At 29.4% G+C, this 24,318-nt stretch overlaps 1 protein-coding gene across 4 annotated transcripts in view; it reads left to right on the forward strand.

Moving 5' to 3' along the window:
• scrib (scribble) overlaps window positions 1-24,318 on the forward strand; it is a 444,246-nt gene that overhangs the window by 296,462 nt on the left and 123,466 nt on the right. For all 4 annotated transcript variants that reach the window (XM_065515081.1, XM_065515077.1, XM_065515078.1 and 1 more), the window contains exons 20-24: window positions 5,884-6,063; window positions 10,741-10,899; window positions 16,764-16,950; window positions 22,178-22,266; window positions 22,524-22,805. In XM_065515081.1, coding sequence (XP_065371153.1) covers window positions 5,884-6,063; window positions 10,741-10,899; window positions 16,764-16,950; window positions 22,178-22,266; window positions 22,524-22,805 — 897 coding nt within the window. The remainder of the gene's footprint in view (window positions 1-5,883; window positions 6,064-10,740; window positions 10,900-16,763; window positions 16,951-22,177; window positions 22,267-22,523; window positions 22,806-24,318) is intronic.

The following is a 24,318-nucleotide window of genomic DNA, read 5'->3' on the forward strand; positions in this document are numbered from 1 at the left end:
TGGATTTGTAATCCAGTTATTGAGCAAAAAAGGTGAAAAATTGGTTAAAAAATGGGCATTTTTGCGATTTTTAAGGCACTGGGTGCACCTTTTTCGGGTAGGTATGTTCCGTACTTTTTTCCTACTATTCAATATCTACAACTTTGCTTCAGCCACAAAAGAGATATTCCGTACGGTATACGAGATATAACCGTGCTAAAATATAGAAAAAGTGATAAAAATCCACCTTGAGGAAAACAAATTCGTATGGTCATTAAATTATTACGGCAGCCAACTTGACAAAACTAATGATGCAGAAGTTCTTATTTTTGGGGCTACTTTCACGTGCAATTGTCAGAATTGAGTCCCAAAATCATGTGTTGTACTGTGTAATTTTTTCTCTTTCAAAACTACATGATATACAATTTTCTTTTTAAATATTTCTGACAAATTTTAAAAAATACCGAATACTTTGCGAATCCCGATTTTTCATCGAAACCATAATCGAATATAAGAAAATGAATTGTTTGATTCACAATACTCAATTTGTTTCCCTTTTGATGGTTTTGATAAGTTGCACTCACATTCGTGATAGCTATGAGTACCCTTCCACTGTTTTAGATACAATTTATCCTTTCAGGTTGACTTTAAAACACCGTTATCGAAATAACTGGGATTACCGTTGCCAGTATTATTGATATGCCTACCATTCACGTTATTCTATAAAAAAAATTTTATTATGAAAATACAAATTTCAATTATTTTTTTTTCCCATTTTTCGCTATCATTAAAATCTCGTTACCGAAATAACAGTAAATACCATTACCGCTTTTAACCGTTTCGAATCAATAGCCAAACTTGTTTTATATTCTTCGAAAAACAATAATATAGAATATAATTGAAACCTACTGTTCTGAAAACTATTAGAAATAAGTATGTGTGACAAATTTCGTGGTCAATTTAGGCGCCATCGTGTTGTTATTGGTCTTAAATGTCGGACAGACATGTTGCGTTAAATTTCCTTTTCCCGTTAGGCCATTGAGATGGACATAGCTAGATCGTATTAGAATTTTGAAAATACCTAGAATGTACTTTTAATGGTGGGTGTAAATAAACAAAAAGCTTATTTTAAAATAATAAATTTTGGATTCTGTTTTAAATTTGTATTATGTAAAATAATTAACATGCTAAATTAATTTGCATAATATACTTTGAACTGCATGCTTATTAACATTTTCGTATTCGTTGTAATCATTTGTATATAAACCGAAATTTTAGCAGACAATTTTATAATGATATTTATACAAAGATTGCCAACTTTCATAATATACAATCTCCAACAATCTAATAAAGGAAAAATGGAGAAAATCGGTAAATATTTGGATCCGTTGTTATAAAAAAAAACTGGAGTAGGGAGGGTAAAAATTTAAAAAAAAATTAATTTTCAATTGCGAGTATTTCCTAAGCTCAGGTGCGGATTCAAAGGGGGTGAAATAGGAATTAACCCAACCCCCAAAAAAAAACACCGAAAAATTTTCATATACAAATTAAAAAAAAGAAAAATATAGACCAAATTTTAATTAACCCCAAATGGTTGACATGGATCCGTGCCTGCCTCAGCTTTAAGAGATAATTGATAGCTACGACAAATTTTGTTGACGAGGGGATTCTATATTTGTATTTTTTTTTAAATGTATGCCGTCATCTCTTGCAATTTCCCTACCCCACATGGAATAACCCTGTTCATAAAGTTCGTTCTTTTCGTTCACTTGTATTTTCTAATATTTCTTTCATTTAAACTTGAAATTTATAGTCGAATCTATTTTGTGTTCGTATGTGCTGTCATAAAGTTTTAAACTAATTTCTTTATACATATTGTTGGTGTCATTGTTGTTGTTGTAAACATTCCTTTTTGTTTGTTTTTGTTGTAGGATTTTCTTTAATGAACTTTTGTCTGCACAACATTGTCGTAATTTAACAAGTCATTTCATTCACCTTTTGGCAACAGGAATTTTTTCACTGGCTTAATTCGTATGAAAAACTTTTACTTTATTTTGTGTCAAAAGTTCGTTTGTACTTTTTCAGTTTTTATGAAATTTCTCATTTCATTTTCTTTTGATTATTTGACACAAGAGTTTTTTTATGTTTATAATAAATACTTTTTTTTATTTATTTATATGAAGTGCGTATGTTGACTCCAGCAGATAAATTATAAAATAAATTTCATTAAAATCTTGTTGTAGAGTAATATTTTGCAGTAGTATATGGGTGTGTGTGTGTGTGCGAGCATTTAAGTTAGATATTTCAAATATTTTAACTTGAAATCTATAGTCTGTAGTAAGTAAGTAACCATGTCATTTTCTATGAAACACAAACAATTTATAACAGTGTTGGCCCAGCGGTCTGTATTAGGGGGCATATACAATTTGTTCTAAATTAAAAGTTAATTTTTATTTTAATTTTTAAAAATCCTTTATAAAAAAACTTTAATTGGATAGCGTTTTTAGAGCTTCCAAGATATAAAGTACTTTGATGCTTCTCTTAATACAAATTTTAGTCATCTGTCATACTGTTTGCATGTTTCATAATAATTTCCTGGGCGTATTCCATTCTGTGCAATCCCGGGAATTTTTTTAGTACTAAATTAAGCCAAATACCAATGATATATGTGGGAGGATCCATGTGAAAGCTGACATCAGTCGGGAAACGTCCTTTCCCGAAATAGTACTGCAGGTACTGCACAATTATGTGATGATGAAATTTTTGGGGATAAATGCTGCTGTACTAGACAATAAAAAAGCAGGCACAATTGATAGCAAAAAAGTTATTTTATAACAGTTATTTTGTGATTTTAAAAATAAAACTCCATCTAAAACAGTTATTCTTCAACGTAAAAATAAAAGTTCGCATGAAACTCTTAAAAAAGAGTTTTAAATAGCCTTCAGAAAAGAAAACTCAATTGAGGAGTTTTTTTCCGTCATAAAATCAAAATCATTTGAAGAGTTTTATTTTTCCCGTCATAAAATAAAACTCATTTTATGTAAATTGATAGTCTGCCGTTGTGCTCACTACACCACTGCTTAGTTATTTCATTGTGCATCAAATAATGTTTTTCACACAGTAATGCAATATTCTTTTCTGTTTTTCTAAAAATAAATATGCAATAAAAAAATGGGCAAATTGAAAAAAAGTAACAGTTTTATTGTTTTGTTTGTTTATTTTGTTTTTTTAGACTTTACTACTTAAAAAGTAAGTTATTAAAAAAGACATTGTAGCCTTTGTAAGCGAAATTTTGGCTGGGGTAGTGCGCGTTCATATTGTCGAATGTAAACAATAGAGCGTAGAAATACAAATATTTCATTCAGTTTCTTCATGTTGTTGCGGATATTTTATTTGCCTGCTATTGCCTTAAACCAGTCATGCCCAAGCCCTATACTCTTGGTACTCTTTTGTTATTGTAATTGCTCTTAGCTATAGGCTGTGTGTTTTGTATACTCACTAGAGCACTCAGCATTAGCAATACAAAATACACAAACAACTTTGTCTTATTATTTTTTTTGTCGTTCTTCACTGAATACACGCATGTTGAAAGCAACAACACTTTCGTATGCTTGCTGGTAAACATTGACGACTGCGATCATCCATGTAGATTTTGTTTTTGTTTATCGTATGATATTTTAAAAATGTGTGTGTTGAAAGTGAGTTTTTTTTTTCTTTTTTCTTTGTATGAATTGGTTTTAGCAACAACAAATATTGAATAAAAAGTAGCTTTTCTTTAACTGTATTGGTGTTTACTCTTCCATAAGGAACTTGTGGGCACCCCTGCCTTAAACTGTGGCAAATTTCAATATCTTTTAAATTCAATTGTCAAAATTTTATTTGACTAATATACGCAAACACGATCTATTACAAAAACTGAAAAATTTTTCAAATCGGTTAATTTTGGTTTCACTTCTATACTACCGTTTAATTTTCCGCCAATAAGTATTACCATAACTGTTTATACATAGATTATAAAAAGTCTGAAAACCGTTCAAACCGAACTTATTGAAATTCCCAAAAAAATATATATTCATAAAAAATAGCTACATCTTGAATTCTCGAATTCTGAGAGACATTTATACGAAGGAAGATATGGAAAATACAATTAGAAAAAAACTTAAACAAATAAGATAGGTCAACAGCAAAAAAAGGCTTCACTTACCACTATATGTATAACAAAAATTTTAACAAAACCAAAACCCATGTAAAATGTACACTCAAAGTGACACGCTTGTACGCATTTAAAATTTTCTGAAAATAAGCGAATTCACTTAATTGTGAATAAATTCGAAAGTAATCCATCGATTTTTATGATCGATCGATTTTGTTTCTATAACATGTGGCTTTGGAATAAAGCAATAAATTTAAACAATTTCTGCCTTTTTCGATTTTTCATGATTTTTTTAAAACAAAAAAATTTTATATTTTCATGTAAAAAATATATATTTTTGCTTGAATTTGTTATTATAACTCCGAAACTACTGAGCCGATTGAAACGCAATATGTATGTGAAAATTTGTACATAACATTGGGAAAATGTTTTCAATATTCAATCAATCGAAAGAAGAACATTAACTACTTAATTTTATGTATGTCAAACAAAAAAGTTAAATTTTGTGAAAATTTCCGAATTCACTTAATTGTGAATAAATTCGAAAAGAATCAATCGATTTGTATGATCGATATCTCATTTTGTTGCTATTATATGCGGCTTTGCGACAACGTAATAAACCTCAACTAATTCTGTCGTTTTCGATTTTTTATGAGTTTTTTAAAACACAAAAATTTACTATTTTCACGTAAAAAATATATTTTTTGCTTCAATTTGGTATTATAACTCCGAAACTACTGAGCCGATTAAAATGCAATCTATTAACAGATTAAATAAAGGCTATGTAAATTTTTGAGTTATCATAAATTATGTGGAGAAAAATCTAACAAAATTCACAATTTTAGAAAAAAAATTTTTACCATTTTTGTACTACTGGAACCACAATACATCAAAATTGTATAGTGGTTTAAAAAGCCTACAAAATTTTTTCGATTTTATTGCCCTGCGTAATTGGACAATAAAGCAAAGTAGGCTACCGATTCGAAACGTTTAAAAGGTAACGGTAACTCAAAATTGGATTGTTTTGGTAACAGTAATTTCACTTATTTTGGAAACGCTTAGTTACGGTATTTACGATTATATCGGTAACGGTAGCTGCTGTTATTTTGGTAATGGTAATTGAGCTGAAAATTTATTTTATCGGTTACGGTAGACAAGCTGGCAATAAAGTTAAGTTTGGCCACCACAGTATATTTCGAAAATAAATAAAGTTAAATAAAGGAGAAATGGGTTTTTTTCTGATGTGACATGCGAGACTAATGAGTTTTTACAGTGTATAAAATTTATGTCTCTTAATAAAGCAGTTAGTGTTACAGTGAACCATAAACACAACATAAACGATAAAAAAATACATCAACAGTAGCAGCAACAAGGACAAGAGCAAAAGTAACAGCAAACAGCTCAACATAAAAATCGTTACATATTTTTAGTAAAAAAAAACAAACAAAAATAGAAGACTGCCAACCATAGAACGACAAGCTGGAAAGGATAAAATCATACGTACAAAGATAGATAGAAACAATCATACTCTAAATTGAGTGTAGGTGTTTATTTTTCTGTTATGTTCGTTAGGTGGAATATGTTTAAAAATTAAATAAAAATAAACTTTTGCTTATTTTTGCCAAGAATTTCATTCAAAAGATAATATTATATTTACTTATTGTTGTTTTTGCCTCCTTTTCTCCCTTTTCAACATCTTAGCAAAATTTTCTAATTTAATTTCACTGGCTTTTTTTTGCTCCTTTTTGTAGATTGTACCAGGTGGCATTGCAGCAAAATGTGGCAAATTGCGTATGGGTGACCGTATTTTAAAAGTTAATGATTCCGATGTCTCACGTGCCACTCATCAAGATGCAGTGTTGGAATTACTTAAACCGGGCAATGAAATTAAATTGACAATACAACATGATCCATTACCAGCTGGTTTCCAGGTATATTTATTTTATACATTTAGTTTTTAAACTCTCTTTGCTTTTATTTATTTTTATTTGTCTTGTTTTTAAGTTTTTTTTTTCTGTTGCTTTAGATTCTCTAATACATAAATACATAAATACTTTAAGAAAAAAAAGAACAAAAAAAAACTTAAAGTTTTATTGAATTTTAAGAACACAGGTATCCCACCTCCATATGCTGTTTTAATATTTAAACTAAAACAACAACAAAGAAATAATACAAACAATTTGCTCTACGTGTCTTTTAGTAATTTTATTGTAACTTACTTGCTGCTGCTTCATACACTCACAAAAAAAAACTGCTAACTAATGCTTTTTTACACTTCTTCCTTTTAAACATTGAAATTGTATCTTATTTTTTGTTGTTGGTTAATTTAATTAAATGACCACCTGTACTACAAAATTTAAAAGAAAAAAAACAAATAATTCTGATTCTATATACATTTTTATTTATTTATATTTTACACTACCCAAACAAAAGCAAATACAAGTAGATTATATACCTTTTGAGGTAAGCCTAATACACATTTTGAATACCCTAAATTTCTTAAGATTCCCGCTCAAGCTTTTTCCCCCTCAATATATTTTGGTGTATTTATCTAGCATTGATGTTGTTCGTTATTTAATGTTTTCTTGATTTCAATTTTATAGTTTTTGACAGATATTTTCTGATATTATAAGTATTTTATAAAAATTTAAAAGTATTCAGTACAACTATTCTTACTTTGAGTTATCGCTAGCAAATGTGTTAAGTCCAATTTGGGTATAAATTGAGATTTTAAAGAATAAATAAAAATTGTTGTTTGCTTAAAAATGTTTAAAATTATTTAGTGCTAAGTCCATTTTTTATACTCACCATCAAACAAAATTGTTATATTTATTTTGTTATTCGGTTTGTAAAACATCAAAATATTTGTCGCAGACCCACATTAGTATATATATTATATATTAGATTCTAACATGATGTAGCCATATCAATCCGGATGTTTTCCCACAAATACTATCTGTTGATAAAGTTTGTTTGGTATTGAAAATGGGCAATGTCGGTCCAAGATTACAGCTTGTCCCCATACAAATGTCTCTCCGACATACTGTTTGAGCAGTGATATATTTTGCACAAATAAGTTCTAAGTACTCTGAAAATATACTGTAAAGTATGTCGAAAAACTGGCAATATTTGTTTACCAAATTTTGTGAAGATCGGTCTATAATTGACCCTATCCCAAATATAACATATAACAGAAAAATATTTTATTTCAATTTTCACTTTTTGCAATAAAAATCTTAAATCATTTTCTCTACCCACAAAGTACAGTTGTATCCATTTTCAATTTTCATTGTAATGTATTGAAAATTTTTAAAATTTGAGTTATATAAAGATATTAAAGGGAGAATCCATATCAAAACGGACAGAAAACTGCTATTTTCGGATTTGACATCTTCGATTTTAATGAATTACCACACATATTTGGTTCCAAAGGGTTTCTCAAATCAATGACTTTTTCATCGGAAACCATTTCCATTTCAATAATATCGCATTTGAAAATTCGTTAAAATTGTCTAAAATTATATAGACATAATTGCCCATAACATTGAAACTACTCAAAGTCCAACATAATTTTTGATTACATTTTAAAGCCAAAGATATTGGTCCTTGTAAAGAAAAACGTTATTATAAGTACGTTTTTTTTTCATATAAATTTATATAAAAATTAAAGCAAATAGAAAACAGAACACAATTGAATCAATTTCAATTTATGTATATGGTAAAGCACAGGTGCTTAAATTCGTATATCAATTTATATGAAAAAAAAACGTACTTTTAATAACGTGTTTCTTTTTAACTCCTGAACTAATCGAGTCTCCATCGAAATTTTTTGCACTAATATAGTAGAGAGTTTAGATGTCCTCATACCGTTTTTTTTTTATTAATTTTTAACACCGCGATCTTTAATATTTTTTACATTGAAATATATACTCCGAATGTTGACCTTTAACCTTTTGGAAAGAGTGAAAATTTTCCAAAAAAAAGGACGCCATTATTTTTATTTACGCAAAAACCTTCAGAAAAATTATGATACCCGCAAATCAAATTTTTGAAATTTACTCTAATGTATATACATTAGGGTGGAGCGATTTTGATTTTTTTTCGTAATCGCTTAGGAATACCTGTTAAAAGTTGCCTTTTTAACTCCTAAATATACACAAAAAATTTCATTTGGTGGATCGTATATATAGAGGTGCCCCACATCATTATAATAATACAGAAATAAATGGCTCTAGAAAACGGGGGGAGTGGAAGTCCCCAATCCCCTCCTTATGTCTAGTAGCCTTGGATGTCCTCTATCAGTAAAAAAAAATAACCAAGTGATTAGGCCCACTTTCCTAAGCTACAAGTACGATTTTGTGGATTGGGTATAAAAATACCCACTTCGGCATATGTGGGCTGTAAAAAGTATGAAATGTGACTTTAGTTTTTCAATTAAAAATTTGGTTTGTTTCTTAATTATTGGATATAATTATATGGGCTAACAATACATAAATATATTTATATTCAATACAAACTAAAGTTTATAAAGTATAATGTTGTTTAATGACCATATGAAAAGTACGCAATTTTTGATTTTCAATTGTGTTGGGGCACCTCAAAACATCAAAATAGGTCAGTAATCTTTCGTACGTTTAACTTACTCATTAAAAGGCAACTTTATATCGCTATTCCATTGAAAAAAAAACAAACAAAAAATTCCATACATTATCGCTCCACCTTAATATACATATGTACAGTGGGGAGCTCAAATGAGTACATGTTTCTATTTTGTGCACTTCTTATGGAATAAAAATAAAACTAATAAAGCAAATCCAAAAATTTTTTCTGTCATTTATTTTATGTTTAATATGTAACAAAATGAATTACAATTCAAAACAAAAAACATCCAGTTCTAAATAAAAAAACAGACAAAACTAAAATAACTCGCATGTACTCAATTTTGCACCCCACAATAACTTTAGGGAAAAATTGCATTTTTTAAAAAAATTTCAAAATCCTTTATTACGTAAATAAAATTTTACACGCATTGGCATATTTTCTATAAACTTTTCATTAACTTTTTTTGGAATACTCTCTCTCTCTCGTGCTCAATCCGCTGTTAAAGCTCGTACAAATTGGTAGGAGTTAATCGGTATTGTTTCAACCGCCAATTCACGATTCACTAAAAATTCTCAATAGGATTGAACTCAAGACATTGAGCTGATAACTGCATTAATAAGAAATGTTTCTAAGAACACCATTCTTTACGATTTTTGGCATGTGCATTGGGTCACCATCCTATTGAAAAATTACTTCTTCTGCAGGATAAGCGTTATAATCTACATATGAACCGATTAGTATTGTCCCAAATCCAACAATTTTTCTTTGTTGACGTAGCCATTCATAGAACTAATCTACAACTAATGTGTTCTAAATAACTAGATCCCATAAAACTCTATAAAATTACTTAAGAATGTTTCACAGAACGAGTTCTAAAATTAGATGCGGAATCAGTAGTTCCATGGAAGTTATCACGAAACTGAAGTGGTTCTGATTAAAGTTGTTCCAGAACTAGTGATTTTAGAACAAGTTCTAAAAATGCTCTTGGGTTTAAATCTATACTAGTATCCTTATAAACATTTGGTCAATTCACAAGGTCGCCTATCATGTCATATTGTCATAATGTCCTAATATTTCACAATGGTTTGAAAATTTTATTGCCTTTCAAGCAAAAAATTTCCTAAAGTAATACTACCCTGTATGCTATGTTTATTGTGTTATCGTAACCAACCAGAAGAGACCTGCACCGAACCCCAAAGAGTCGGTTAAGCCGAGCCGCCGATTCGTGAAATATTACGACCAATTATAGAAAATTATTGTCATTAAACAAATTTTCCTTGAAATAATTGCCCAATTCACAAATGGTGTGGTAGCGTTGTATCGTTGTATGTCGTAATTTTTTTTATTAATTGTTTGAAAAATATTTATGACATACAACGCTACAACACTATGACATCAATTGTGAATTGGGCAAATATGCTTTACAATAGTGTATAAGAGATATATTAAGTAAGAATATTATTAAAATATTACTGTTTTCTATTCAATGTATTATTTTGCACGCAAATGTTAAAGTTTTATAATAATTAGTATGATCTTCTTGCAATAAATGGAAACAAATCGGTAAATTGAAAAGTAACAAAAGGAAATGTTTTCTAAAAATATTTGCCCAATTCACAATTGGTGTCGTAGTGTTGTATCGTTGTAAGTCGTATTTTTTTATTAATGTTTTGTTTTGTTTCGAAAAATTAGTTTGAAAATATGTATGACATACAATGCTACAACACTACGATATCAATTGTGAATTGGGAAATTGTAAATTTAAATTAAAATGTTTATATTGTATCATATAAAAAATAATAATTTCAGAAACGAGTAACAAAGAGTAATGTCGTTTTCTTGTCATCTAAATTATTCCAGTTACTTATCAATTTACCCTACTTCTTAAACACTTTTTTTATAATATTTACATACTTATAAAGTTATAATCACCAAGATGAACTAACATTTATTTTTTCTCTGTTTCCTTTATTTCTTTTCTCTCATGTCATTATGATAAATCACAGGAAATTATCATCAGTAAAACTGATGGCGAACGCCTTGGTATGCACATTAAGGGCGGCCTTAATGGTCAGCGTGGCAATCCAGTCGATCCTACAGACGAGGGTGTATTTGTTTCAAAAATAAATTCCGTTGGTGCGGCTAGACGTGACGGAAGGCTTAAGGTAAGAAAATAATACGAGTAAAAAATATATTATAAAAAAAGAAAATTATTACTATTGTTGCTGCTGGTGCTGTTTCTACTGTTGCTGTTTTACCAGTTAAATCTAGGGAGGATGTTGTAAATGTTTTGTATTTATGTTTCACTTGGCTTAAATAAATATTTATTTTATGCCGTTGGCCAGTTGGTCTGCGAGTATTTCTAGCGCCAGCTAGTTGTGTGTATGACAATTAAGTAAGAACATGCCATGGACCTGCCACTGTGCACTAGGAGTGCTTTATAGTTTTGTTTGTCCATTGTATTTTGCAGCTATTTATAACTACATACATATTTAATGCTAAACTTTGTGACAATGTATTTTATGTTTTGTCGCCCGACTCTCTACAGGTGGAAGTTAGAGTCAATATTTTTCTCTGAATTAAGCTGTTGCTGACGCTGTACTACTAAAGTAGCAGTTGGCAATTTAAAAACTTCAATAGATTCATTCGTTTTTACTTCAGTTAAATGGAAAAATTAGAAATCTTTCACTTTCTACCAAAACATCTCCAGAACAACATAAAGTTAAAAAACCTGAGTAGTAAATTTTCACAATGAAAATTTATATTTTTCTAACTATTTCGCTCGTGTAGTAGGGAAACGAAAAATATTGATTAATCTTCTGAATTCGATAATATTTGGACTAAATATTTTTCATGGTCATACAAAATTTAAAGTTATCCAGAATTTAGAAATTTATCTTTAGTTTCAATTTTATATAAGGAGTGAGATCGAAAAATCTTAACATACGAGGAGCCACAGAACAAAACGAACTTTTTTGGAAATTTAAAAATTATAAAAAATTAAATTAAAAATATTATAAAAATACCAAAAAATACCAAAAAATCAATCTGTAAAAAAATTCGAAAAAATACCTTTTGTTCTTCGGCTCCTCATACATAAATATTATTATTTGATTGAAATTAATGCACTTTACAAAAAATATTATTTTTATAGTTCTAAAAAATAGTGATGAATTTATGAATCTTTCCGGAAATCCTCCCATTAAGGTTTTTATAGTGCTTTCTGTCACTTTATTCAAACAGGTATTCCACCTCCGTTTCAAATTCACCACACTTTTAGACACATTTTTTGTGCTGTTCAATTATCTTTTAACAGGATCCCAATATCTCTCCACTGAACTTAGCTCCAGGCAGTTTGGAGGATTTGCCTCTCTTGGTACAAATACCACCTTATTGTTCATGTACCACTCAATACATTGCTTACCATAGTGATAGGATGCCAAATCAGGCCAGAAATAAGTGGATACATAAGAAGTCTTATGAATGGAAGCATTCTCTTTTATAAATTCGGTATTAATGTTTGGCTTCTTTTAACGCAACTCATATTGCTTGCCTGCCATGCCATGAACTTTTTGGGAAAATTGTCTGCTTTTGGGTTCTAAAATTTTCTACAACATCGCCTCGAGCATCAGCAACATAAAAATATTGACCTGGAAGCTCCGAAAAATTTTCCAAAACATACGTTTCGTCATCTAGTATATTTTATTTTATAAAATTTGACTTAAATTTCCGTGCTCTGTCTTTGGCCACTAAATTTTTAGCAGAGTTGCTGTCAGGAACTATTTGAGCCTTGTATGTTTCGAAACCTGCATTGGCTTTAATTTTTCGTACCAAATAGTACTGAGCTAACCGGACTGCTTTCTTACCGGATGCGTTGGGAGCACGTTTCTTGCTTTCTATTTATTGGCTTTAGAAACATAATGTGGACCATTCCTTCTACCCGAACCAGGCTTTCTATCAACGGACAAGTTCTCCCGATACCGTTTAATAACATTGGAATCAGTTTGTCGGCAGACCTTTGATTGTTTGGCCAACTTTTTGTAGGACCAAGTTGGGGTTTGTTGGAAATATTTAATCATTTTAATACGTACTTTTTTTCTCGTCACTCATTTTTATCAGATTAACAACAAATGAACATAATTGACATTAAACATAATAACTTGATAAAAAAAACCATATAAAACTTGGGTTAAAAGTTTTAAGGAAAAACGTGTGTTAAGGTTTTTTCGATCTCACTCCTTAGGTTCAAAGTTCATATATAAAGCAATATATAAAGTTTTGTATTACTATAAAGAAACTGTGTACCAAGTTTTAACAAATTTGTAAAGGATAAGGTCCGATGCCTTGTCGAAAATATTTGTTTCCTCCCAGTCTTTAAATTTTTAGCAACCCTGTTTTTTCTGCAATTTTTACCAACAAAAATACAAGTATGTATAACACATTTAATGTTTATTTTCCTCTGTTTTTGAATGTGGTGGGTTTTGTTTTTAAACTCTAGTGAATAAAAAAAAGAGAAGAAAAAAAAAACAAATTTAAATCATAATCTAGGAACACGTTTCGTTTCTTTCCAATAACATTTATAGCAAAAGTTCAACTATCTTGTTTAATATCAATTGTATTGGATTAAATTTGTGATTTTCCTGCCAAGAGTACAAGCAATCGTTAGTTCTATGGCAACAACTATTATGGCAACAAGAACAAAAGCATGAACAGAAGTTAACCACCTGAGTATTAAAATCTATAAAATTTCAACATAAATTTTCTTTCAAGTATCGTATACGAGTAGATTTTTTTTCTACCCCCAAGAATATTACTAGTTTTTTTTTATTGTATATTCTAACTTGATTTGAATATCAATCTCCCCCTCATCTCATTTCGTCTTATTCTTACATTTCCCGGGGGCCTTTAGAGACAATGAACTATAATGATTTCAAATACTACTACAACTAGTAAAATTCTTGTTCTATAAGACACACAACAAATACCAAGAACTATGAGACAAGACACGAGAATAAATATACAATGCTGGTTCCTTAAAAAGGAATCTATGAAAACTATAAAACCTTTAAACAAATTCAAATACAAGAGAAACTACTATATACTGCGAGTACAATATGCACAGCATTTCAACAATATTTTAATACTTGATTTATTCACTTGAGTTGGATGAACAAGTTATTTCGTATTTGGTTGAACCTCTTAGGAATTTGCTATTTTTTAAATAAGAGTAATAAGATATTTTCTTGAAATATATTGTATTAAAACATAGGAAAAATTAATTCTAGTTACAATGTTTCCCCTACTTCCAAAAGCTTTGATCCATATCCGCTTAATATACACCGGTGGTCGGCACTCGTAGCCACCAAAACCGAACACAGGTCACAGCAAAAAAAGGATTGACACTATATAGATTTGATGCATCATGCATAGATGTTTTTTTAAAAAAATGTTAAGTAAAATTATAAATTTTGTTAGACTTTTCTCCACATAATTAATTGGGATTGTCATAGAATCCAATCATTGTCGGAATCGGTTTTGAAAATGACAGAAAAAGTACTTTGGTCTCGTGAAATCGAAAGTTATCGGTTTTATATTCAATCTAGAATTAAATTCTTTATAAATTAAACAAAAAATTACATTGGATTTCATAAGTCAGATGTACGTTCTTTGTTGTTTTCAAAATCGATTCCGAAAATGATTGCATTCTATGACAGCCCCGAATAAAACTCAAAACTGGTTAGTCCGATGTTATTAAAATAAACTTAGAAAAGTTGAGATTTGCATAACCTTTAATACGTTTATATATTCAATCGGCTTTATTGTTTCTGAGTTGTAATAAGAAATTGAAGCAGAAAATATATTTTTTATGTGAAAATAAAAATTTGTTTGCTTTAAAAAACTCATGAAAAATCGAGAAATGCAGAAATTGTTCAGCTTTATCGCAAAGCCAGATATAATAGCAACAAAATGAGATATCGATCATAAAAATCGGACTAACCGTTTTTGAGTTCTCATTAATTATGTGGAGAAACGTCTAAAAAAATTCCTAATTCAACTTAAACATTTAAAAAAAAAAAAAAAAAAAAAAAAAAAAACATTTCTATAAAATTTAAAATTTGGACCATATTTGAACTACTGGAACCACCATACATCAAAATTGTGTAGTGTTTTAAAAAGACTCTAAAATTTTTTCAATTTTGTTGTCCTGTGTTATTTACCATTGAACACTTCGAAAAGTATGTTAGTGACGCTGCTGATCATAGTTAATCAATTTCATTTGGTCCGAATTAAATAATATAGAACGGAGCTACGCGCCACTCACTGAAAATATACAAACCTTGATCAGGAATAAGAGACTGGTTTGAAATATATACACAGAAAGAACAGATTCGTAGTACCAACTAGGGTACTACGGTTAATCGTGCAAATAATTTAATCGGTGAGATCTTCTGAAAAGATCTTTAAACAAAAGAAAATAAATGAAATGTTTTCCTTTTAAATGAATGATTTGTTCTTTAGTTTTTTGATTGTCGATGTTAGAGAAATCAAAAGTAAGGCATGATAATGAATATCCAATTTCTCAGTTCTTTTTTTAGTCTTTTTTCTAAATTTTTTTAGATTTTGAATACTCTTAATAGTTTCTTTAAGTTCTGATAAAAGACTCGTTTCTGTAATGTCCTCCGACTCATTTGGACAAAGTTAATCATAGAATATTCTAGAAAAAAAGTCATTTCCAAATTCCTTAGTTTCATTTTTGGAGCTATACTTCAAAAAACTATTGTTAGAAGGGAATGTTCATAAGTTAAGACATAAAATTTGAGTGTTTAAAACTATATTTCTATATAAAGTGCAAAAAAATTTCGGTTAAGCGACACAAATTTATCGGTTTATTTGTTATTTAAAAATCAGCAATTTTAAATTATTCGAACAGTTAACCGACAAAAATTAATCGGTTAACCGATTGAATACCCTAGTACCAACCAAATTTGTTTCCAATCGAATGATTCGGTTGCACACATATAATTTTTTGGTTATATCAACAGGAAGTCAGTTGATAAAAAAGAATTTTGATTGTAGAAACCGAACTTTTGTTACCCCTTCTAAAATGTTGTACCCACAACTGTAAAATTCGTTCACTAAGACAGAATCATTCGATATGCTACAAATTGCTACCACGAATCTGTTTACTCTGTGTACAAAGCAAATGAAGACCTCATTAGAAAAACGTCGAGATATTTGTGTTTTGGGAAAGGCGGCTCAAATTGTTTAGAATTCTGAGGATTTGTGTGCAGAAAAAATGGTATACCAGCTAATATCATAAACGAGCAAAAAAAAAATGTAGCTATTATAATGATGAAACAAATGGCTGACTTTTCTGCACTTCTGGTTCAAGATATATATAGTATATCCTTTGGAAATTTTAAGTCCATTTAAAAGGACATCTGACCCGATAAAAAAAACGAAAATACAAAGTATGCAGAGTTACTATTTATGGTATCTACTTTTTGTGTATGAAATGAATATTAAAATTGGTGTTATATTTGATTTTAAAATAATTTAATCATTCAAAGGTTGAATGAATTCTATTATGAATTAATTTTAAATTTTATAATCAAGTACTTATTAGATTATACCTATGTTGGTAAAGTTTTAGTTATACCAGAAAAACCTATTCATTATAGTAATTAAGTAGTCGCTTACCAATTCATTTACAAATTGTGATTTAATTTTTCAACAATTCACAAAATTGTACATTTCTCAGAAAGCTATTTATATTATCATGGTAACCACTCAGACATTTCAAAACCACTTGAAATAAAAATGTCAAGGTAGATATGCTTCGTGCATTATAAAAGTATAAGAAATTGTTTAAGATTTATTTGGCCTACGATTTTGTTAGGCTAAACTAAAATACGAAATAACTTTTTTCTTTCACACTCTTTTCCGTTACTCAAATATTATTTTTATTTATTTATAATCTTTTTTTTTATCTTTTCTTTATATTCGCAAAAAAAATCAACAATTTTAGGTTGGCATGCGTTTGTTGGAAGTGAATGGCAACTCCTTATTGGGTGCCACACATCAAGATGCAGTTAATGTTTTACGTAATGCTGGAAACGATATACATTTGGTCGTTTGTAAGGGATACGATAAATCCAATTTAATTCATTCCATTGGTACAGCTGGTGGCATGAGTACTGGCTACAGCAGACATGGTAAGTACAACTAACAATAACAAAAACATCATCAACATCAACAACTTCAACATTTTGTAAGAGGAACAAAATTCAAATCTATCTTCATATACTTGCAACAATAACTGCGACGCCCATATAATATAATTTTTTATAAAAAAATATTTTACATAGTATATTTATGTAACAAAATCTTACAAAGATGCTGCTACTTTTAAGATTGTTCCAAAGTATCTATTATATCTAGGGTTGTTATTCGAATAAAAATTAGCCGCTTAATCGAATAACAAAATATATTTTTATACATTATTTTTACTTTTTATTCGTTCGAAGAATCGAGAAAGTTTTGATAATTAATCGATCACTTGAATAATAAAAAAATATATAAATATTTACTCGAATAATTGACAACCCTAATTATATCCCACTAGATACTGGCAAACAGACATCCATCCTATACAGATGCGATTACTTGTATAGAGCGGTAGATAAATAAATAGATAGATAGATACATACTTAGTTAGTTGCCCATAATGCAACATTGTGATTTTATTCTTTTGTTTTCAATGGCTGGTTTCAATTTGTTCCTCCTTCATTTTAGTACTTTTCTTTTTAGTTTTTTTTTCTTTAATAAATGTAAATTGTTAAAAACAACACAAAGAAAACGTTTTAAGGATACAACTTATGACGAGATAAAAGTAGTTGTTGAAACATCTTCTTTTATTAAATATAAATTATAAATATTTGACGGATACATATTATGAAATATAAAAAGTACTTTATTTAAAAGCATCTTTCATTTTAGTGAACTTTAAAATTGTATTATATTCGTTAGTGTTATGTTATTCAATCGTCAAAATGAAGAGTTGCTTTTGAGAAATACATACATATTATAAAATTAAAAATATCATGAATTCCATAAGACATCAAATACAAAATTGATCTTGCATCTTCCGATATTGATCATATACGATAAACACATACTGTTTAGAGTCCATTTTTATTTTTTTTATTTGTAAAAACTCGCGATTTTATTTAGGACATTAATTTTTTGAAAACATTAAAAAAATTCATATCTTGTGAAGGCGAGGTCGGATTTTCTTGATTTAAGATGCAATTGAAAGGTAATTATGTCCCCTTTAGCCTACATGATAAAAAACTATTTGTTTTAAAAAATTAATTCATAAATGGGGTTTTCTATGTACAAAAGTGTTGGTGTTATGTATTTTAAAGAGAACATAATTATTTTTTCAAATGCTGAGATCTGTGGACTGAAATCGAAAAAATCTTAACATAAATGTATGTTAATAAAAATGAAACCACTAAACTTACAGTTTGGTTTTTTTTGTTGGATTGAAATTATTATTACAATTTACAAAAATTATTATTTTTATAGTTTTAATCAATAGTGATGAATTTATGAACCTTTTCCGGAAATTCTCCCATTAAGATTTTTTTTTGAGCTTTATGTCACTTTGAGCAGGTGGTCCATCTCCGTTTAAAATTTACCACACTATTGGACAACTTTTGCTCTTCAATTCTAGTTAAACAAGATCCCAATATCGCTCCACTGGCGTTATTGGGATCTGGCGATATTGGGATCTTGATTTGCATCTTTTGGTACAAACACGACATTATTATTTTTGCACCACTCAAGACCTTGTTTACCATAGTGACATGATGCCAAATCAGTCCAAAATTAAGTAGACTCATTAAGAAGTCTTATGAATGGAAGCATCCTCTTTTGTAAACATTCCTTGATGTAAATTTCGGTATTTATAGAGCCCTTTGTAACAAATGTTTGACTTCTTTTGGCGCAACTGCATATTGCTTGCCATGCCAAAAACTTTTTGGGAAAATTTTCCAAAACTTTTCCACAAAATCAGCAACATAATAATATATTTTTTTGTTATAAAATTTGACTTCGATTTCTAGACTTAGATTTTAGCAGAGTTCCTGTCAGGAACTTTTTGAGCCTTGTATGTTTTTAAACCTGCATTGGCCTTAACTTTTCGTACCAAATAGTCAGAGTTCTGAGCTAAACGGACTGATTTCTTACCGGAAGTGTTGGGAGCTCTTTTGAAAATGCTTTATATTTATTGGCTTTAGAAATATCAGGTTTTTTATCAACGCACAAGTTCTCCCGATACCGTTTAATAACATTGGAAACAGTTTGACGACATACCTTTGATTGTTCCAGGCCAACTTTTTGTAGGACCAAGTTGGGTTTTGTTGAAAATATTTAATAATTTTGGTATGCACATTTTTCTCGCAAAGGCAACTTGAGCAAAAAAAAAAACAAATAATACTTGGGTTAAAAGTTTTAAGGAAAAAAGTGTGTTGAGGTTTTTTCGATCTCAGTTCTTATTATTTAAAACTAGTTGACCGCCCGGCTTCGCCCGGCTTATGTTAGTTCGTCAAGTTTCTCCAACCTTGCCTGTTCTTATTTATTTGCAAATAAAATATCTACATTTGTACTGCATACTTTAGGGGCTTTTTTATTACAGTTGAATGGACTCAAAAAAGCCGGTTTTAGCCGTATTTTTTTAATTTTTTTTCTTTACAAACCATCTCCTGAAAATTTCGAATCGAATAAAAAAAATCAGCCAAATCGCTCCAGCCGTTCTCACGTGATGACATTACATACATGGACCATTTCATTTTTATATATCGATGGCTTAATATAAAAAAGGCGTAACTTAATTTTTTTAAAAATAGCCTTTTTTGTTTATTCCGGTAGACAAATTCAGATGCACCTTGCCTCAAAATTTAAGGGGGATATAATTGCAAATAACAGATTTACGGCCATTTTCACAATGTACGATTATTTCATTTTAACCGGAAAATTAACTAACTGTCGGTTTGTTTAACGGGGACCATTTAACCAACGGTTACCGATTTCCGTTTCACCATCATTTGATTACTTAACCAAAGCATTCAGTAGAAAGTATGGCAATAATACATACATTTGTTTACGAAAAATAGTGTAATGAAAGATTGAAATATAAAAAATTGTCTAAAAGACGGCATAAAAAATAATAATTTGTGTTTTCTTAGTGGTATAATAAAAAAACGTATAAAACTCAAAAATATTAAGGTATCTAACTGTAAAATTTACAGAACAAACTGAACAACAATTACTGAAAATCAACAAGGAAAAGTGTACATTTGTTGTTTGGTTTGTAAATGCAATATCCGGGTGGTATATGGATCACCCCGTGCAAAATTTACTTTTTTTCGCTTTACACTTTTAAAAATTATAAATATTACAAAAATATAAATGTTTTTCCATGTTCTTTTATTATATTTCTTACAATTAAGATGCTAACCGGCGAAATTTATTCGGTTATATTTAACAGCAACTTTGTTGTTAAATAGTGTCAGTTAAGAATTAATCGTACATTGTGAAATTCATATTAGCCTAACTTGCGGTTAAAGTACACGTTAACTTTTAATCGTACATTGTGAAAATGGCCGTTATAATGATTTCAAAAATCAGAATTTTTGAACGAAAATGCCCTAACTCGTTTTTTTTTGTTTTGTTTGATTGGTTATCACCATGGTAATAATACAAGGTAAATCTCTCAGCGCAGCTGTAGCTGTGCGTTTATATTTTCCAAGTATCAAATTCGCTTCTGAATCGGATTTTTCCACCTATCAGGAAATTTAATAGCTTTATGTCGCAGGCTGTGATTCAAAAAAAGAAAATGGAAACATAAAATTGTCCTATCCATTTTTTGCGCAATTAGTAAAGGCATCGAACTATTCCATATTTAAACCTAGGAAAAAATTAATTCCTCAACTAAAGACGAGTGCTGCATATTACAAAATAAAGCCACAACAACATAATTTCACAATATATCTACAATATTTTAACACACGAATTGGACAATTATGTTTGGGATGAAACAAATTGATGCCTAGTATCTTCCGTTTTTGCAACGTGTCTTATTAAAAACTTGTAATTGTTTACTCAGATGGTTGTTACTACCAAAACCGCAATGTAATATTCTCTAATGCATTGTTGTCTTTTAGTATGGAAACTCAAATAACGATAGAACAAAATTTTGCTATAAGTGGACAATCTCAACTGGCTTGAGTCACAAGCCATTCCCTTATAGAAAGAAAAATTAAAAATAAAGCAAATAAATTTGCGATCGCAATTTGTGCAATTAATAAAATAGAAAGGAAAAGTTCCAGCACCATTACAAGCTCAGCATTTGCACTACGACTATTTTTTAAATTAAAGATATCCTCCTGAATCAGTCACTCTATAAGGAGTAAATAGCAATCTCAAAAAATACCATTTTTTTACAGTTCACTTCTGATTTAATCCTCTTAATTTCATGAATTATTTCCTTTTATTGTATAAACCTTAATTATTATAATAATATGTCTCATTTTCAACTCAGTTTAAAAAAGCCCTAAATTATTTTTTTTTTCAAAAATATCAATGAAAAAAGGGCCCATATTAGATAACTTCATGAAAATAAAAAAAAAATTTTAAATGAGAAATAAAATGTGTTGCCCCTTTTTATTATAAATGACATCAAAACTTTTATTGTATCTAAAATTTTATGGATTTTATTAAGTTTTTTCCCCCTCCTGCAAAGTAACAAAAAAACGAGTTACGCCTTTTTTATATTAAGCCATCGATATATAGATATAGATAGATTGTTTAACATAAAAAAAATTTCAAATTTAATTTAAAATTTTGTATTGTTATTTAAAAAAAAAATATTATGATGAAAGCTTTTTTACAAACAATAGTTTTATTTTAAAATAGAGTTGATTTTAACAAGAAATAACTTTGAAATCTTTTGTGGATCGACTTAATGATTTTCTGTTTAAGTTTGATCTAATAAATGTAGAAATTAGTTCTTAATAAAATTTCCATCTTTAAATTAACGGTTTCGATTTTAAAAAGGATTTTTAACTAAAATAAAACATTTTAGCTTGAAAATAAATTTATTCGAGTATTCAGCAATTACTGAACGAATTTGTATTCTAAATTTAAAACTTTTTATTTAATCAAATAAAAAATATTTGTTTTCTCGATTATGTGAATGACAGACCAAGTATCTATCATTATCATTGATAGTGAAATGAATTGTATATATAGTAAAATGTAGCCTAAATTATAAAAATTGGGCATTAAAAACAAGTTCATAAATTATTGCAAAATGTTTACTAATCCAAACCATAGAATTATATTAATATTTATAAATTTTTTTTATCATATTTTTAGGTTCTCGTGCCTCTGAAACTGGTTCCGAAATAAGCCAAAGTCAAAGTACATCCAGTTTAGATCGTGACGATGATGAACGCTTTAAACATGTAAGATTTTATAAATCATTAACAATTTATTTTGGAAAAATATTTTTGTAAAATTACAGAACATAGAAACCTAAAATATTTGTTTCTTTAAACAAAAAATAATTAAATTATATAAAAATATTAAAATTAAATTTTTTTATGTACTTCTAATACATACTTGTTTATGATTTTTCTTATTTTCTTTACATTTGTCCAATATTCTCTTTCCTTAATGTATATTGTCTGATGGCTGACTCCTCTGTATTGTTTATTTAAAGGATTTGGAAGTTTTTGCAACAAAATCTGAACAGAGTAATGAACAACCCACGTCAGTGTTAGCAAACGCTGCTGCCATGGCGCATTCACCCACCTCCATTACAACACCGGCAGCAGCACCAGGAACAACATCAACAATACCCACAATAGCAGCAGCAAAACCTACAGATGGTTACAGTACAGCACAACATCATCAGCAACATGATGCTGCTGCTGTTGTTGCTTTGGCTCACAATACCGAACAGTCCTTGGCTTCCACTAAAGAAAAGAGTACCCCTGAAAAAGTAAGTCTACACATTCATACATACATATTTGAGGATATCTGTCTGTGTTGGTGTAAGGACAACTTCTCCCAGTGTTACTACCCAACAGCTCTAGGAGACTGTACCGAACTAGTGATTTTACCTATCAATTAGGGTGAAAACTAGTTACGTGACTAGTTATTTTAACACGTGCATGTCCTAAGCTGGTGGTCAATTTACCCTTTTGGATCTCAATGAGACTGTCTGATAGCTGGTCTAAAGTAGTCATACATTGGTTTCACATATCGGTTACATAGAGTCAGTTACCTGACTAGCTACAAAATTGGATACTTAGTCGGTCTTCAAATAGACAGTTAAAAACGCATCTCAGTCAAATAACAGATTTCTTGTAAAAAAAACCTTTTCCTCGACATCTGTCTAAAAGATTACGTCTTTTGGATAAAATAGAGTGCAATACAAAATAAACTTTTAAAGTGACTACACACTAGGTTACTTAGAGAAACTAAAGTACCTACTGAATTCACGCTAGGTTACATGGCAAATAGAAAATAAACTGTATGAGAATTATATCACACTAATTCTTAACAATTTGTATAATTCTATACGAATTACCCACAAAAAAGTACAGTACAAAAAAAATGTGACTACACTCTAGATTACTTAGAGGCACTTAAGTGGCAATAGTCTTCTCGCTAGATTACATGGGACGTATAAAGTAACCAATTGACTTCACACTGCACTACTAAGAGCACACACACGTGTCAAATGACCCAAAATATATAAATTAAACAAAGCCATGTGAACAGACATTAGTGACAATTACTGTCTATAAGGGATACATTGACTACTTGCTTAACTGCTGGGTACTTGTACTCTCACTACACAGTTACAAGTACAAGTACAATAGTCCTTTTGAAAATATTTTGGCTGAGAACATCAGCAGCAACATTCCATAGTATTTGGCATTACAAGAGTAACCACCAGCCACCAACCATGTGTGCTGGGCTGTGCTCTGAGTTTAAGTGTTTGCTGTAACATCATCTTTTATTTTTTCAGTGTTATCTTTCCTTACCAAACGTTTCCTCTTTTTCTGTACTTGTAATGTCTAACGGTTTGTTTATTCTATTTTAGGATTTCTACAAGAAGTTTTTCATTTTTAAAAACTATTTACCTTTTTAACAGCAGTAAATAACCTGTGGCACGTAGGAGTTAAGCAAGTTTTTAAATTTATTCAGTTAAATCTGTAAATATTTCTACAAAGACACATGTTTTAATATAAAATTACATTAAAGTCCAGAAATTACAATGCTTAACGCCTCTTGTAATTTGTTTATTATAAGTATGTTCGTATACCCTTGAAAAAATTTTTCAAACATTTCAAATTTCTCCAAAAAATTTCGCTACCCCTGTCGTAATTAAATAAAATATGTAAAAGAATTTTACATATTGGTGAAGGGTATATAAGATTCGCTGTGGAGAATCTTATATACCCTTCACCAAATTATACTTGAAAATACAAATTTTAAATATTTTT

The sequence above is a fragment of the Calliphora vicina genome, chromosome 1 (assembly GCF_958450345.1).
Source record: "Calliphora vicina chromosome 1, idCalVici1.1, whole genome shotgun sequence".
In the NCBI taxonomy this organism is placed as follows: domain Eukaryota; kingdom Metazoa; phylum Arthropoda; class Insecta; order Diptera; family Calliphoridae; genus Calliphora; species Calliphora vicina.